At 47.3% G+C, this 17,708-nt stretch overlaps 1 protein-coding gene across 1 annotated transcript in view; it reads right to left on the bottom strand.

Moving 5' to 3' along the window:
- Positions 1 to 17,708, bottom strand: part of OTOG (otogelin) — an 89,264-nt gene that overhangs the window by 53,163 nt on the left and 18,393 nt on the right. Inside the window, exons 16-23 of the mRNA XM_021719486.1 lie at positions 14,764 to 14,896; positions 13,321 to 13,498; positions 11,569 to 11,693; positions 10,525 to 10,737; positions 8,991 to 9,183; positions 7,154 to 7,228; positions 6,886 to 6,929; positions 5,358 to 5,511 (exon numbers count right to left, since the gene is read on the bottom strand). Of these exons, the coding sequence (XP_021575161.1) occupies positions 5,358 to 5,511; positions 6,886 to 6,929; positions 7,154 to 7,228; positions 8,991 to 9,183; positions 10,525 to 10,737; positions 11,569 to 11,693; positions 13,321 to 13,498; positions 14,764 to 14,896 (1,115 nt within the window). The remainder of the gene's footprint in view (positions 1 to 5,357; positions 5,512 to 6,885; positions 6,930 to 7,153; positions 7,229 to 8,990; positions 9,184 to 10,524; positions 10,738 to 11,568; positions 11,694 to 13,320; positions 13,499 to 14,763; positions 14,897 to 17,708) is intronic.

Below are 17,708 nucleotides of genomic sequence, written 5' to 3'. Positions count from 1 at the left end.
ACTTAACAGAAATAATGAAAATAGACATCAAAATGTGTGGCGTGCAGTTAAAGCAGTGCTTAGAGGGAAATTTATAACTTTAGATGTTTAGAAAAGTAAGAAGGGATTAAAATCAAAGCTCTAAGGTAGAAATGTAAAAACAAATTAAGTCCAAAGTAAGTAGTAGCAAATTAAGTCCCAAGTAAGTAGTAAGAAAGAAATAAAGATAAGAACAGAAATCAGGGAAATAGAAAACAGAATAACAGTAGAGAAAAACCAGTGAAAACAGAAGTTGGTTCTTCAAAAAGACCAATAAAATTATCAAAGCCAAGGTTAGACTGAATGATAAAAAAAGGGGGAGGATACTCAAATGATCAGGAACAAAGAGGAGACAGTGCTATAGATTCAATCGATTTTAAAAGGAAAATAAGAGAATATTAAGTACAATGTTAAACCAATAAATTTGACAACTTATATGGAATAGACAAATTCCTTAAAAGAAACAAACTATGAAAGAGAAAATAAGTAAGTTGAATAGCTTAATATCTTTAAAGGAATTGAAGTTTAAAAACCTTCCCAAACATTTAAGGAAGAAATAATATCAATTTTAAACATACTCTTCCAAAAATTGAATTTTTTTTTTACTTCCCAACTCATTTTATAAGGCCAGTATTTGCCTGATACCAAAATCAAAGAAAGACATTGCAAGTAAAGAAACCATAGACCAATATTCCATGCACACAAAATATCAAATAATACATAAGTCATAACTGGGGCTTACCCCAGGAATATAAGGTTGGCTTAACATTTAAAAATCAATAGATATAATTGACCACATTCATCAAATGAAGGGGAAATATCATATGATGTTTTGATACATAAAATGAAATGATACATTTCAACACTCATTTATTATAAAAATTTTCCACATACTAGATATAAAAAGAAACTTCCTCAATCTGTTATAGGACATCTACAAAAAAACCTATAGCTAATATTATAATTAATGGTAGAAGTCTGACTGGTTTACTCTAAAACAAAGAAAGCAATTATTTTCACTCCTACCATTTCAATTCAGAAGTGTATATTGTAGGTACAATTAAGCATAATAAGGCAAGAAAAATATGAGGCACAAAAATTAAAAATGAAAAAGCAAAACTGTCTTTATTCACAGATTACACAGTCACTTACTGAAATCCTAAAGAATTTATTTTTTTAAAGCCACTAGAACTAATAAATAAATTTAGCAAGATGGAAGAATACAAGGTCAGTATGTAAACATCAATTGTCTTCCTATATTGTAACAATAAACAAGCGGAAAATTAATAAAATAATACCACTTATCAACAAAAATATCAAATATCTACAAATAAATTCAATGACAAGTGTGCAAGACTTTTATGTAAACACTGAAACTTTGCTGAGAAGTTACAGCAAATGGAAAGATAATACCATATTTGTGGTTTGGAGGACTCACTGGTGTTAAGATGTCAGTTCTCCCCAAATTCATCTGTAGATACAACACAATCCCATTCAAAATACCAGGGTTGTTTTTGGTAGAGATTGACAAGATGATCCTAAATTTGCATGGAAATGCAAAGACCCAGAAGTGCCAAGAAACTTTTAAAAGGAACAAAGTTGGAAAACTATCACTTCTTGATTTCAAGTCTTCTTATAAAGCTTTATAAATCAAGACACTGGATATTGGTCTAAAGATAGATCAATAGAACAGAATAGAGAGTCTTAAAATAGACTCACATTTATGCAGTTAATTTTTTACAAAGATGCTAAAGCAACTGAACGAGGAGAAAAAAGTATTTTTTTAATGGTGCTCGAACCACTGGATCGCCATCAGAAAAAAATAAAATAGACTTTAATTCCATTGTGCAACATATACAAAATATAATAACTTTAGATAGATCATAGACCCAAATGTAAAAGCTAAAATTGTAAGGCTCCTGGAAGAAAACATAGAAGTATATCTTTGCAAACTTGAGCACTAATCATAAAGGAAGAAATGATAAACTAGACATCATCAAAATTCAAAACTTCTCCTTATCAGAAATTTTTAGACATTTTAAGGCATGTTAAATAAACAGAAACAGGCAAACATGTACTGGGAGAAAATATTTGCAATATACATATCTGACAAAAGACTTGTATCAGACTAAAGAATTTCTACAACTCAATTTTTTAAAAAATCATAAAAAATAGGAAAAAGACCTGAACAGACACATCACAAAGGAAGACATACAAATGACCAATAAGCATATGGAAAAGTACTAATCATCATGAGGGAAATATAAATTAAAATCATAATTAGATAGGACTATGTAGTCACTAAAATTACAAAAACGAAAGACTTGAAAACACCACGTGTTAAAGAAGTATACACTGACAATACATACACTGAGAGTGCAAAATTGTACAACCACATTGGAAAATAGTTTCCTATTTTGCCTGTGCCTTTTTCCAAGCAATTCTGCTCCTCCCCCCACCCCCACCCGCCAAACAACCACCGTTGTTCTGTTTCATTTCTGCGTAGAGAGGTTCTGCCTGTTCTAAAACTTCATGTAAATAGAATCACACAGTACCCTTTTGTGCCTGGCATCTTTCCTTAGCATATATTTTGAGGTTGATCCACAGTGTTGCATTAATCAGCAGTTTGTTCCTTCTTACTGCCCAGTAGTATTCCATGGTATGAATATACCGTTATTTATTAACTCACACAAATGCTGGTGGATATTTAGATTGTTTCCAGTTTGGGGTTACTTTGAATGAGGCTGCTATGTATTTCTCTTGGATGAACACTTCAGGGTGGAATTGCTGGGCCCTTAGGGGAGATTCATGTTTGTACAAGAAACAAACTATTTTTCCACGTGGTTGTGATTTGTTTCTCCCTGGCCTTCCCCCTGCTGTGCAAGGTCAGCCTGTACATCCACCCTTGTTCCTTCCCCAAAAACTATTGACCTATCTCAGGCCACTGTCGTTGCCACTCCTTTCTCTTTGTCCCCGGGGATTTACATCTTTTTATTCCATTATCATTTCATTGTGGTTGTGGGAGGAAGCAGGAAAAAAAAGCGTGTGCTTATCCATTATGTGTTTTACCTGAACCTTTTTAAGCCTTTAGTTGTTTTACGGGTAAAACGGGAATAATGACACCTTTGTCCCAAGGTCATTACAATAACTTAATTATAGGCCTGGGCATGCTGCCTAACACCTAGTAGATACACAGTAAATATCAGTCTCTTGTTCCTTCTTTCACCATAATTGCCTCAGACACCAGCAAGGGGCTGGCTCACTGCCCTCCACCTTCAGCACCAAGCCCTGTCTCTAGTCACTTCCCTGCTGCCCAACTTCCTTGCTCCCTGCCGGCCCTTAGCCGACCTGCTTGCATCCTGAACACCTACAGTGTGCCCACCACACGAAAGAACACACAAAGACCCAAGGCTTTGGTCTCTGCCCTCAAGGTGCCCTCGACTTGCAGAGTACCCTCTCCTTGCCTTATTAGGCACCTCTCCTTCCAGGGACCCCTCAGAAAATTCATTTATAAATGCATGGGATCCAGATGTGGAAAGACAGTGCTGTCTGCTCATATAGAATGTTAACTCTGTGTCATTTTACAGGTGAGGGAATTGAGACTCAGGGAAGTTAACTAACTCACCCAGGAAGTGGCAGAACAAGGATTCAAGCCTAACTCCAGATCTGTGCTCGTAACCACTGTGCCTCACTGCCTAGTGGCCCCAGGGCCACTGGCTCAGCAGCCAGAGGCAAAGAAATGTGCAAGGGCACAGACAGCCCTGGACTCCCACAGAGTTCTTTGGAAAGATACACAGCATCCAGAAATTCCTGGAGACACTGTGGAGAGGGGCATGGCGGCCACAGGGGTTGTTAAGGATGGTACTCAGACATCTTTGGGAGCCCTGTCCCGGCAAGAGGATGATACAAAATGCCTGCCCTTCCTTATAAATGGAGACCATAATAATTTCGCTGACGAGGCCTGTGGAACTGGGGCAAGCTACTAGTGGGCCTTTGACACAGCATACGACATCATTGCCAAAACTGAGCCTGGGGCCCAGTTCTCCCAGCCTCCAGTCCAGCATCCATTCCACTGGGCCTCTGTGGCCTTGCCACCACATGCAGCAGTGAGTAACCCTTGGGTCCCGAATGCAGGCTGAGAGGCAGGCTGTTTACACAAGAGGCTTCAATGACAGACACTCCTCACCAGTCCTCTGGGGTCTGGTTGGCAGCAGGCAGGCAGACCAAGGATCCTGGGCAGTTCTCTTGTGGATGCCCTTGCATGGGAAAGGGTAGGCGCATAACTCACATTATGATCTCTGTGTAGGGGACAAGACCCCAGACTTCACGGAGTCAGCATGCTCTGGGCCAGGGCAGGGCTTGGAGTAAGAAGACTTGGGTTTGAGTCATTATTCCTTGGGCAGACCACTTCCCTCCACCCAGCCCTGGTCTCAGTTTCTTTATCAGCAAAAGGAAAGAATGAGCCTTCTCTCTTTTCCCCCATGGCTGCTCTGAGATTGAAGGAGGTAATAACATCAAAGTATCTTATAAACAGTAAAGCTGTGACAGGCTCTCTCCTCCCTTCCCACTCTAGAAGCCCTAATCCCACCTCATTTTCCTTGACTGCCAGGTCTGAGCCAGGACTCACAGCTGACCACTAATCTCTAAGTAGGCTGGAGGGCAGAGTCCAGTGCTGCCAAGTCATGGGGTGAGGTACCTGACTGTCTCCTCATACCAGACCTGGGACTGAGAACGGGCAGTGCCAGGCCTTCAGCCACCTCAGGGCACAGAGCACACACAAGGCACATCATAAACTCGACTCTTGCAACTCTCACGCAGCTTTAATGGCAGCGTTTCAAGGACCCGGGAAAGAGACGGTTTTTCACTCTGGGAAGTAGGAATTTCTTTTTTGAGTGTTATAGGATGCCAGCCCTATACCTGAGAGCTCTGGTCAGAACTGGGCAGGGCATAAGGTTGAGAGCTGAAACCTGGGTATTCTCTCTCTTGGTTTTCAACCCATGGGACCACTGGAGTCTGCCAGATGCCCTACTCAGTAATTCCCTTCATGGGCCTCACTGAATCCTCATAGCAACCTGTGAAGGTGGTGAAGCTGATAGATGTTGTTATTCTTCCCATTTTACAGATGAAGAACCGAGCCTCAGCGAGATAAGGCCTTTCTCCACCCAAGGCCACATTCCAGGTTGGATCTCCAAGCTCCTGCTCTTTCCAGACTCCTTGCTGCCCATGATGGCCACCGCTGGCCAGCCCTGGGCTAGGGCCTCTCTGCAAGGCTATGGCAAGTTTCCCCTGTGGCCCTCGGTTCCACCAGCCTTCAGGAGTGAAAGACCATGAGGACATACCCCTGGGGACAGGCGCAGCCTGAGAGGCAGGGCCCGCGGGCTGGCACGCTCAGGTTCAGCAGCTGCTGCTCACATGTCCTCTCCCTGCTCAGCTCGGGGTCCATGTGCGGGTCACTGCAGTTCACAAAGACCTGGCCCGCTGGGCAGGCAACAGCTAGAAGGGAAGAGAGTGATGTTAGAGTTCTGGGACCTGGGTGGGCTCCCAGCTGCAGGGGCAGCAATTGGAAGATGTAGGGAGGTGGGCTTGGTGTCTCCCCATACCCTGGTTGCTCCTCAGATCTGCTTGGGCTCCCAGATGCATGTCACGTGGCGGCGGGGGGGATGCGTGCTGTTATGCACAGGGTCACTGCCACGCTCCTGCATTACCTTATTAACCCTGCAACAACTCCATGAGACATTATTACCCACTATTTTCCCATAAAATGGAGTGAGGCCACTTTTGCTCTCCAAAGGCATCATAAAGTGAGAGGAAGTACCCCCGAGGGAGCAGGAAAGAGGCCAGAAGGAGGACAGCCAAGCAGCATGGCAGGGTGGCCAGGGACTCTCCACAACAGTTTCCTGTTACATATATATTTGTGACATGACTCCTGAGTCTTCGGTCAAGTCCACCACACATTCATCCTTTGTGTGAGCAACGCTTTTTAGGGAAATCAGTAGAAGGATGCTGAAGTCCACATCTGACTGGGATGGAGCAGAGAGGAAGGAACAGCCTCAGGAGTGAGATGGAAGTCCCAAAGAGCCAGAGAGTTGAAGCCAGAAGAGACCAGAAGAAAACCACTTGCAGGGATATACACAAAACACAGGAGGCTGTGGGAACTAGGTTATATACAAGAGAACTGAAGGCTCAGTGAGGAGAAGTGAATTCTCCAGGACTGCACAGCTAGTGAGTGCCGGGCAGAATGAATCTAGGCCACCTGACTCTGGAGGCCCTGCTCTTAACCCCCTGCCACATGATTATTCTCCAATCCCATCTGTGCTGATCCCCATCTCTGGCAGGCTTCTCCTCCCGGAGGCCCTCCCTGAATGCTCCAGCCCCCACGCTCTACCCCTCTCCCAGCCCCTCACAGGCTGACCCGCCACCATTCTTCCCCACCCCCACATCCATTGCCTGGGAGTCTCAAAGGCTCAGGCTGTCCTCTCCATCTTTGTGACCCCACGTCCAGCACCGGGCTGGGCAGAACCAGCCCAGGTAGGTACGTGACAGCTCAGACGAAGGAAATCAGAACCCAAGGGTGGTCAAGAAACTGTCCAGATACCCCAGGTGGTTGCCCCGAAGGAGATGAAGTGTCGGCCTCTTCTCTTGAAAAAGGAGGGCCAGTCACGAGGGTGGGGCTGAGGTTGGGACAGGTTTTCAGGGTGCCACTCCCAAGGTGGACCTTTGCTAAGAGGGTAAGTGGTGTAGAAGGTCTATGTAGGGAAAAACCTGGGGCAGGCTCTCCCCTCCTGATCAGAGCACTCCCCACGTGCTTTTCCATACCTGCCACCAGTGGGCGCCCCAGGAGGGCCCCACCCTCCCAGCTGCCCTTACCTGGAGCTCTGCTGTCACAGTTCATGACTCCATCTTTGCAGTGGCTGCAGAGAGAGGGGCATCCTGGGGTTAGCCGACCTGTCACTGCAGGACCCAGACACCCGCATCACTGTGCTCGGGTCACCGCAGGGTTCAGGCAGACATCCTCACTGCTCCCCACTCCGTGCAGAGGGGGTTGCTGCGTGGAAAGTTCTGCTCGACCACATTGTCTCCAGTCAGCTGCTCCATTTCAAGAGAAGACAACAAGGCTGCCACCCAGGGAGCTCACCAGTGGCCCAGGGATGGGATGTCACTGTCTCCAGGGGGATAGTCCACTCCTTGGAAGTGGCAGGAGCACTGGTTCCTATAAAAATCAGGAATGGAGACAGGTAGGTAGGTTCAGGAGCTGGGCAGGGACTGCCAAGGACAGGGACCCCACCATCAGTCAGCCAGAGATGTAAGGACACAGAGAAGTAATGGCATCTCCTGTGACATGTGACACATCTCCAGGGAGTGGGAGAGTTGGACCAGCACCAGGGACAGAGGTAAGGGCTGGGTCCCAGAACTGAGGACATCCCTTAAGCTTACACAGAGCAGCCTCATCTGCCCTTTCTTTCCACAAATATTCACTGCCCTCCTAGGATGTTCTGGGCATTTTCAGGCTCCAGGAATTCAGCAATAAAGCAATCCTGCCTTCATGGAGCTCATATTCTAGGGGGCCAAGGCACATAATAAACAAATGACAGATGTGTAATGAGCCGGGTGGTAATAAGAGCTGTCAAGCCAACTCAGGCCGTGGGGGCAGTCTCCATACACTCCCAAAGCCAGCCTCGTTAGACCTGAGGAAGGGAGAGGCGGTAAGAATAAGTCCATGGCCGCCTGAGCCCATGCCCTGTCAGGGACAGGGCAGGTATTCAGCTGGTGTTTCATCCTGACACAGCTGCACTGGTCATTCACATCCAGGACCTATTCCAGTTGGTCAGTACGCATGCGGTCCTGGCTGCTAAATGCACTGACACAGGGCCACTGGCTAGGCCACACGGGATTCTGTAAGGTGAGGATTCCTATGCTGCCATCCACATCTTCTTTATAGGCCGTCTGTGTCCTCCTCACACAATTCCCATAGGACCTGCCAGTTCCAGGTATGGGCAGGTCCTGGAGTAAAACCATGAGCCATGACAGGACGTCTGAACTCCAATCCAGGGCAGCTGCACAATCTGCTCCCTCAACCTACTAACCCTCATGGACCCCTCTCTGATGCCAGTAATCAGCGTCAAGGTGAGTGAGGGAATCGCTGCACGTCTGGACCTCAAGGGAATATTCTGTAGCTTGAAAAGGCCTCCAAGGGACCCCTTCCAGGGACCTTTCTCCAGCTCCTACCACTTGAAAATCACCAGTGGAAAGTATGTAATTTTATGGATGGAGAAACAGAGGTCTAGAGGAGACCAAGGGCCTTGCCAGTTGCCCGAGGATTGTGTAGGGTCTCCTCCTCCCACTCTGCCCTCCACTGAGAACTCCTCCTCCATTCAGGCTCAAGTGTCCCCTCGGCCTAGAGCTCTCTTTCCTCACCTCCCTCAGGTCTCTGCTTAGACGTGCCCCGGCAGAGAGGCCTTTCCACCATGGGCCTCACACAACATACCCATGGCAGAACTTCCTGCTTGCTACCCAGTTTATTGCACGTCTGTTATTTATTATCTGTCTTGGATCCCTAGAATGTAAGCTCCATGAGGGCAAGATTGCTTTGTGGCTGAATTCCCGGAGCCTGAAAATGCCTGGGCCATCCTAGGAAGGCAGTGGAGATTTGTGGAAAGAGAGGGCAGGTGAAGGAGAGAGAGGCCCTCTGGACCCTGTGGGCTGTTCTGTCTTGTGGGAAGGTGGCTGGAGTGACCTGAAGAGGAGCCTGAGCTGAGGAGAGACCTGGGAGGGAAGGCCTGAGGAGGGAGCCCTCTGAGGAGAGGACCAGGTGGGAGACACCAAGGAAGGAGCCCACCTACCTTCCCCACCAAGGCCCAGCCTGCAACATGAATAGAGATACCAGAGGCCCTGCCAGGTTCCCCAGTCTCAGGTGTCCTGGAGAGTCCCGGTCTCACCTCTCTACTCAACTGAGGTCAAGCTGGCCCACTTACCTGGGGACACAGAAGTCGGCCTGGGTGTCCAGATAGGTGTCTGCTGGGCAGGCACAGCCCTCCACACACTCATCCCTGCTGAGGTCGCTGCCACCATCAACCCCACAGACCTCAGGGCTGGCCAGATCCTGGCAGGTTTGTCCACATGGGGCCACGCAGGGGCTGTACTCCTTGGTGGCCTCACAGGACAGTGCTGCAGTGGGAAAGTGAGCCATGTTTTGTCTCCCTCACCCCCCAACTGTGTGGGGGGTGAGCTGTCATCCTGATGAGGAGCACAGAGCCCCAGAGAAGTTAAGACAATTGCTCAAGGTTACACAGCCAGTCAAGGTCAGAGTTGGGACTGGAGTCCAGGTCTGACTCGAGTCCCCTTGCCTCTTACTCACTGGAATGAGCAACCCAGCAAGGGGTCCATCTACCAAGTTCAGCCAGGAAAACCATCAGTGTGTCCTTCTCCCCCAAAGGTATTTCTCTTAGTAATGAATTGGGCAAAGGGCGGAGGTTGCCAACCTTTTATGACCCTGCACCCACCCCATAACTCACACATAGATATTTCCATCCCCTCACCTCTGTGACTGTAACACACATGGGCTATAAACATCACCTGGGCTCTCTCTGGCAGCCTCCTGTCCCAGGACTCAGGGCTGCCCTCTCCTTATCTGGCCACCATCCCATCTTACCCTCCCAGGGGTCTCCCACACTCTCTCAGAGCCAGTGGACTCACTAAGACTGTCAACTCAGTTGTTCTCAATCCAGGCTTTTGGGAACTTTTAAAAATACTGATGCCGGGGTTCCCCTGCCAGCTATAGTGATACTGAATGGGGCCTGGGTGCTAGCATTTTTTAAAAGTTCCCATGATGATTCTAATGTGCAGCCAGGTCCTGTCCAATCATCTATGGGGAGGGAGACTTTGGTTCAGAGAGGGGCAGACACACAGCAAGTTACCTGCAGGGCTGGTATAGAACTCAGGTCTCCTGACTCCCTGCACTGTGCCTTTTTCATTTCTTCAAGAAACATCTGCTAAAAGCTTACTACAAGTCAGGCCATGTGCTGGAGGTGAGGTCACAGAGGTGACTAGGACATGAAAAGGAGTGTAGACCAGGGTGGAGGAGGGTGGGTAGGGGTAGCTCATGCCCATTAAGCCACACGTACATTCAACCCTGAGGGCAACCGAGCCAGTGATCTTGAGAAATCTCATTATGGCTGCCACAAAAGGTGGCTCCCACTTGGGTGGGGGAGGTGGCAGGAAGTGGGTGCATTTAGGATTCTCTAAGACAGGAATTGGAGATGGATTGGACATGAGGGTGAGAGAAGCAGTCCCGGGTGTCAGGTCTGGGTGACAAGGGGGTGGAGACCATTGGCAGAGATGAAGAGCACGGGAAAACAAGAAGGCTGGGGGGATGGGGGATAGTCAGGCTGGAGGAGACGGGAGTAGGGGGAGGAAGAGATGCCCCACTGAAGAGTTTAGACACTCGGGCCTGGAGTTCAGGCTCCCCCAGCCCACCCTCACGTGGGTTCCCAAGGGTGGGGCACTCACCACAAGCTGGCAGGCGGGCGCGGAAGTCGATGGGGAGCCCATGACGCCGGCACAGGCGGGCATAGTGGGCCAGCGTGGCACACAGGCAAGGCTGCCCGCAGCGGCACGCGTCCCTGCGGCACTGCTCGAAGTAGGGCACAGGACTCAGGAATGTGGAGCAGCGCGCAAACAGTTCCTCCATGAGCACACTGCAGGCCTGCACTGCGTAGGAGGCTGGAGCAGGAAGAGCAGGGCCAGGCGGTCAGGGGTGGGTCTGCCTGGTGCCCGGGGCTCAGCCTCTCCCTCCCTTTCTGTGGCTCAGAGGAGTGTGTGGGTCTGTTGTGTGTGCATGAGCGTGTGTGTGTGTGTTCATGCATTCACACAGTGCATTCTGACTCGTGCCAGGGGTGAACAAAACCGATAAAAATCTCTGCCTTCAGGGAGCTTCCATTCTGACCAGAAGAGGCAGTTGCTAAAAATGTATACAGTAAATTAAAAAATGAAGTCTCCAAGGAGGAAAATCTGAGGAAGGAGGATGGGGAGTGTGAGGCAGGACAGGAGGGGCAGTTGCAGTTTAGACTCGGGTGGTTAGGAAGGCCTCAGTGTGCAGTGACGTTTGAGCAAACATCTAGAAGTAAGAGAGGGAGGCATGCAGCTGTCTGAGGGAAGAGATCAGGAGAGGCGGTCGCAAGCACAGAGGCCTGCAGAGGATAGCGGTCCTGGTGGTGCAGGAGGAGCACCAGGGAGGCCAGTGTAACTGGGGCAGAGTGGAGGGCAGCAGAAGGAAGAAGTGAGAGAGGGAGATAGACAGAAGGTAGGGCCAGGGAGGACTTGGAATTTTGCCCTGAGACGGGGGAGCTGGCAAAAAGGCGTGTGTACTCACAGCAGTGAGACATGAAGCTGCCTGCCTGCCCAGCCTTCGCTGCCCCTCCTGCCCCCTCCCTGCAGCTCCTCCCTTTCTTAACACTCCTAACGATGTGATCAGCATCCTCATGTCCAGGATTTCCTTCTCATCTCTCTCAAAGCAGTTCCTCCCCTACTTCCCTATACCCTCCCACATCTCACCAGCTTGCAGGTGCACATCACAGGGGTCCAGTGGGGAGCCAGGGACCAGTGGGGAGCAGGCAGACAGTGTTTTCCAAGAATTGCCAAAGAGTTGCGGGGTGCTCTCAGGCACACCCACTGGGGACCTGCAGTCACGGCACAGTCATAGTCACAAACTTACCCACGTGTGAACCCGGAGGCGCAATTAGGCATGCACCCAGGTACGTACCCACTGGCTCATATACACACAGTCATAGACTAAGCATGAGCACACACCCAAAGGTACACGTGTACTCACCCAAATGTATAACATGTAGAGCCCCCTATGCACCATCTGCACACACCCTTAACACACAAACATATACACAGCACATGTTTATGTCATGCATATAGCCAAGGCAGTCCACACAGCCACATTAAAATACATACAATGATGGATGTGTACACGAGTGCACACGTGCGCGTGCACACACACACACAGCATGTTTAACAGGCCCAAAAGGGCTCAAAATGGGCTAGGACCACATACTGCCCACCTTCACCTCCCACATCCAGCTCTTCATGTGGAAAAGAGAAACAGGGACATCATGAAAAGTAACAGACGTTACAGGATTAAGACTTTCTCCCTTCTCCCTTCTCCATGGACAGTTCCTGAAAACTCCTTGACTGTCCCTTTGGCTTTCTAGGTAGGAAATGCTCACACAAGGGGCAGTAAGGGAGGAAGGGAGACAGCATGCTTCCCAGACATCACCAGTTGCCAAGAGTCACCAAACCAGGTGTAGGTGTAGGGGGTGGTTGTAGTTTCTTCGGTGGGGAAGGTCTACCTGGCATCTACTAGGCCTACATGATTGCTCCAGGGCAGGGAGCGCACTCATATTACAAAGAGCAATATTCCCATCCAGAGTTCACATCTAGGAGAGCAGCAAGCAGCCCACACACCAAGCCAAGGTCTGACCCTACCATTTGGCCAGCTGTCCTCCCACCAGCCCCACCAGGCAAAGCAGTATAGAATGCTATATTTGCAAATGTGCATGCATTGAGAAGTGCTCAGTTTTTTCTTGTTCTCATTTTTCACAACAGATCTGAATTCTCGTTTCTGGCTAAAGAATGCTTCCCATTTTTCTTTTCTTATTTCCCAGTGCATGCAACTTGGAGGACTGGCTAGAACCTCCAGGTTTCAAGACCAATCCTTTGTCCTGCCCAACGTGCTGTCAGCTCTTGGAAAACAGCCTTTCTCCAAATACAGGACGGTCATGGGGTGCAAACTCAGACGCCTTCAAGCACCAGGTAGGACAGCTATATAGGTTAGACTGGCCTGGTGGGATAGGCAGTGGCAAAGTTGGTGTCCTTGGCTCACCGGGGGCTTACGCTCTGCTAAAGGTGTTCAGTCAATTAAAACAAACACAACCACGAGTTGAATCAAACCCAGCCTGAGGGCCCCAGTTTTAAGGCCTCGATATAAAACAGCATTTCTCCAGGTGTGGTTCATGGACCTGCTGTCCTAGAATCACAATGATGCTTATCAAAAATGAGATTCCTAGGCCTCACCCTAGATCAGATTCTCGAGGAGCGGGCCCAAGAGTCAGCATTTGAACAAGCTCCTCAGTTGGCCCTCCTGCACACAAAGGACCACGAACCACTTAAAAGATGCAGACTTGAATGTAAATATGGATAAATTAGCAATTAAGGGTGCACGTCGAGCACGGAGAAAGGGAGACACGAGAGGCAGCGCCCGTGAACCCAGCCCTTCCGATTCCGGGGCGGGGCACGTACAAGAAGTCGTCCTGCGTGTTGCCGTTGAAGGTGCCGCAGAGGCCCACGGTGTCCTCCACCCAGCGCTGGTCCACCTGCAGGTAGAGCCGCAGCCCCTCGCGGTCGTAGAGCACCCTCACGCCCACGTTGGTCCTCACCCGCAGGAACACGGAGGACAGCCTGCGGATCTCGAAGGCGTCTGCGCACAGAACCGAAGAGGAGTCGGGGAGTCCGACCGGTGCACCCCCAGCCACCGCCGCCACCTGCCTGGCCCGCGCCCATCGCACGCTGGCCGTGAAGCCCTGCCCGCTCTGGGCTGGTTCTGCTCAGTGATGACTCGGCCCCCAGGGATGACTAGCCACGCCTGGGCTGGGAAACTTCCTTTGGCATCAAATGCCAGTGATAGCTCTGGTCTCACTAGGGAACTGGAGTTCCCATGCTGAACCCCCCATTCTCTGCACGATGGACTCAGTACAGTTGTATTGTGGAAGCTCACGATACAGTTTTAGATTCAACCAGCTGCTTCTATGCATCCTTCAGACCTCAGCTCAAATGCCATTTAAAAAAAATCTTAGTTTTCTACTCTGCAAAATGGGGATGCTAGTAGTGCTTACCTAATAAGATTGCTATAAGGATCAAGTGAAGATATATATATGCGTGAACATAGTAACTCCATATAAAGTTAGTTGTTATAGTATCATAATAATATTGTTGTACTACAACGGTATTTATTATTGTTTTGATTATTTTTACATTACTCTTATCATTTCCTAGGGTGGCCTTTCCCAGCTCTGCAGACTCTAAGTCTCATTCCTTCATATGCTTTCCTAGCACTCTACGCCTGTTTGCAACACTGGTCACAACTATGATTGAATCATCAACTTTATAATTACTTATTTAGTGTCTGTGTCCCACATGAATATGTGATCTATTCATATTGAAATTTAAATTTTATATTCAACTGTAACAAATGCTAAGCCCTTAGGGCTTGCATTTCTGTAGCCTTCTTATACCCAAAGCATTTCCATCTTGAGTCCCTATTTTGTTGTTGTTTTGTTTTTCTTTCTTACTTTATTTTACTTTATTTATCTGGTGCTAGCAAAACTTTATTAATAGTTTTGCTATTTCTGTTAGATGTGTTTCCTACAAGCTGCCCGTAAGTCCCCTGTGGAATCAGACATTTTAACAAGTAATGAATAAACAAATTCTGAGACTCAGGATGGGAAATGATTCCATGCATATGCTAGTGTTAGGAGAAGCCATCATACTGCTATGAAGCCCACTGTCATGCTGGGGTGGGGACAAAGACACATTTTAGTCTACATGCCTCAACCCAAGGAAAGCTCCCCTAGCCTGACCCACCCTGTAATAGAACATGAGTTCTTGCCAGTGCAGCAGTGCTTTTGGCCATAAGAGCTGAACAACCAGCTCCCAACCAGCTTTCTTGTTCATCCCAAGCCATACCGTCTGTGTAGGGTGGGGTGATCTTGTACTGGTCAGACAGAAGGATATCCCCTGCCTGGGTCAGGGTAACCTGCCTCCGAGGATCCTGGTGCAGAATCACTGACACCGACTGGACACAGGCTCCATCCTGGTTCTGGAGAAAGAGAAAGGCCGATGGGGCAAAGTTGGTTTGTCTGTTCTGCTGTCTCCGACAGAGCCTTCCAGGGACAGGAACGCCAGCCCAGTTTGAGGGGCAGGCGCCTCAGAATGACAGAGCCCGGAAGGATATCAGGGGTCATCTAACCAAATGCCCTCATCTAGAGAATAAGCAGTCAGAAGCTCAGATTGAAGAAGGCTAACAGCAGAGCTGGGATAACACTAATAAAAATGACAGTCAACTCTCAGGTTGTCTAAAGACACAGAGAAGAGACGGGATCCAGATGACTCAGAGACCAGCCTTGAAAACACTGCCTCCCCCCAACCTCATCACAACTCAGAGCTTGAGTTTCATCCTTTAATGCATGTTTATATAGCTCTTTTCACATGACAGGCAGGCAGGAAATGAGCTGATAATCTCTGGGCCTCAGGTTCTCCATCTCTGAAATGGGTAGTACACATGGACCCCATTCATACTTTTCTTTTACAGGAAAACATTCATACAATCATTTGAACAATTCCTGATCACCTACTATGTGTAAGACACACTGTACCAGGCTTTATATGGACACAGTGATAAACAAAACAAATATAGTCCCTGTCCTCATGGAGATTACATATTTGTGTGGGGCACAGACACTAAATAAGTAATTACAAAGTGGATGATTCAATCAAAATTGTGATCAGTACTTCAAACAGGTGTAGAGTGCTAGGAAAGCATATGAAGGAAGGAGACTTAATCTGCAGAGATAAGAAAGGCCACCCTAGAAGATGATAATAGTAATGTAAAAACAGTCAAAACAACAATAAAAACCTTAAAAGTACTAAAATATTATTATGATACTATAACAACAGCTAACTTCCTATGGAGTTACTATGTTCAGGCACTAGTTTTATCTCATTATATCATTCACTTAAACCTTTTAGCAATCTTATTAGGTAAGTACTAATAGCATCCCCATTTTGCAGATTAGAAAACTAAGACTTTTTAAAAGTGACATTTGAACTGAGATCTGAAGGATGCATAGAAGCAGCTGGGCAAAGAAGGGGAAGAGGGAGACATCCAGGCAGAGGGAACAGCCTGTACAAAAGCCCTGAAACAGGAAGGTGTTTAATGCATTCAAGGACATTAAGAAGACCAGAGGGACCAGGCAAAGCGGAACCCATCAGGCAAAGTGGTTGAAGATGAGGTTTAAGAAGTAGGAAGGAACCAGCCAGGCAGAATCTTATATATTTTTGGACTTTATCCAAGTCTGACAGATAGCCAAAGAAAGCATAACGGGCGAGTGACACAATTAAATGCAGTGAAATGAAGAAATGATCAGGACTTGAACCTTTTCAGAAAGACTGTGTAACAAGCCACACTGTTAAGTGCCTGCTTTGGGGGACAGAAAATCCCTGAAACAGCTAAAAATCATTGTATCTAAAACATCATCTTCTTTGTCAAACTTACTCATCCCCTAGTCCCCTCTGGACATGTCATTGGTGTGGGAATAAAGCCCACACCCTTTAATCAGACTCAGGTTCCAGCTCTAATGTCACCGAAGTTTATGAGTCCTTAAAGAAGTCATTGAACTTCTCCAGACTTCAGTTCTTTCCTCTGCAAAATAGAGATACAATAATACTTGGTTGGTCCCATCTAGTTGGGTACAGATTTTACAAATGTGCGTGAAGTACTCTGGAGGTTGCATTTATCAAAGCCCGCACAAAGAGTGAAATGTAATAATTTCTGCAAAGTTTTAAAATCATATAGGAGGGTGATCTGGGATGGAATGCAGATGGTAACAGAAGAATCTAACTGTATTACAAATGTTTGAAAAAGTCTCACTGAAGGGAGCGAGAGGAAAGGTGTTGATGTAAGTAAATGTAAATAAGTGGAGTTTGTAAGTCTAAAGGCAAAAGGAACTGTGCACAAGCACTGTACTCTAGTTGATAAAGTTCTTTCCTATGGAGGTATGGGTTCAAAATAGGAACATACATGGATACTGGAATTGAACAATTGGGTAAATGGATGATGGGTAATGAAAGCCATATTTCTTACTGTTTGAGTGGTTGTTTACAGATAAGCCAGAGGAAGAGGCTAGAATGATCCATGTAGCAATGGATTAGAGTTGGAACATCAGTATGAAGTCACATTTAGCACTTACAGATATATACAGTTACACAAAGATTTATAGATCTGTGTATATACATTGTTTATACAAAGATATACAGGGTTATACATTTACTGTCAGTCCTCCATAGCTGTGGGTTCTGCATCCATGGATTCAACCAACCATGGATTGAAATTATTTGGAAAAATAAATTAGATGGTTGTGTCTATACTGAACATGGACAGTTTTTTTTCTTGTCATTATTCCCTAAACATTATAGTATAACAACTATTTACATAGCATTTACATTGTGTTGGGTATTATAAGTAATCTAGAGATAATGTAAAGTATATGGGATATAAGGGGCTTGAGGTTCTGTGCATTTTTTTTTTTTGGTATTTGTGGGTTGAGGGAGACTGGAACCAATCCCCCATGGATACCGAGGAACAGCTGTATTTACTTTCTGTCAGCTGAGAAGGCCTAAAAGAAATGATTCTTCAGTAACAATAAGTACACCTAGTACCCACATCTTAGTTTCTAATCCCTCTCTCTAATAAAAGAACCAGCCGGGCTCAGTGGCTCAGCCTGTAATCCCGCACCTTTGGGAGGCTGAGGTGAGTGGATTGCCTGAGACCGCGGGTTCGAGACCCGCCTGGGCAGCGAGACCTCATCTCTACAATAAATCAAAAAATCAACCAGGCGTGGTAGCGCATGCCA

The sequence above is a fragment of the Carlito syrichta genome, unplaced genomic scaffold, assembly GCF_000164805.1.
Source record: "Carlito syrichta isolate Samal-C Ts95f unplaced genomic scaffold, Tarsius_syrichta-2.0.1 Scaffold314760, whole genome shotgun sequence".
Lineage (NCBI taxonomy): Eukaryota > Metazoa > Chordata > Mammalia > Primates > Tarsiidae > Carlito > Carlito syrichta.
The sequence above is the reverse complement of the archived record's forward strand: the minus strand, read 5'-3'. Positions and strand labels throughout refer to the sequence as shown.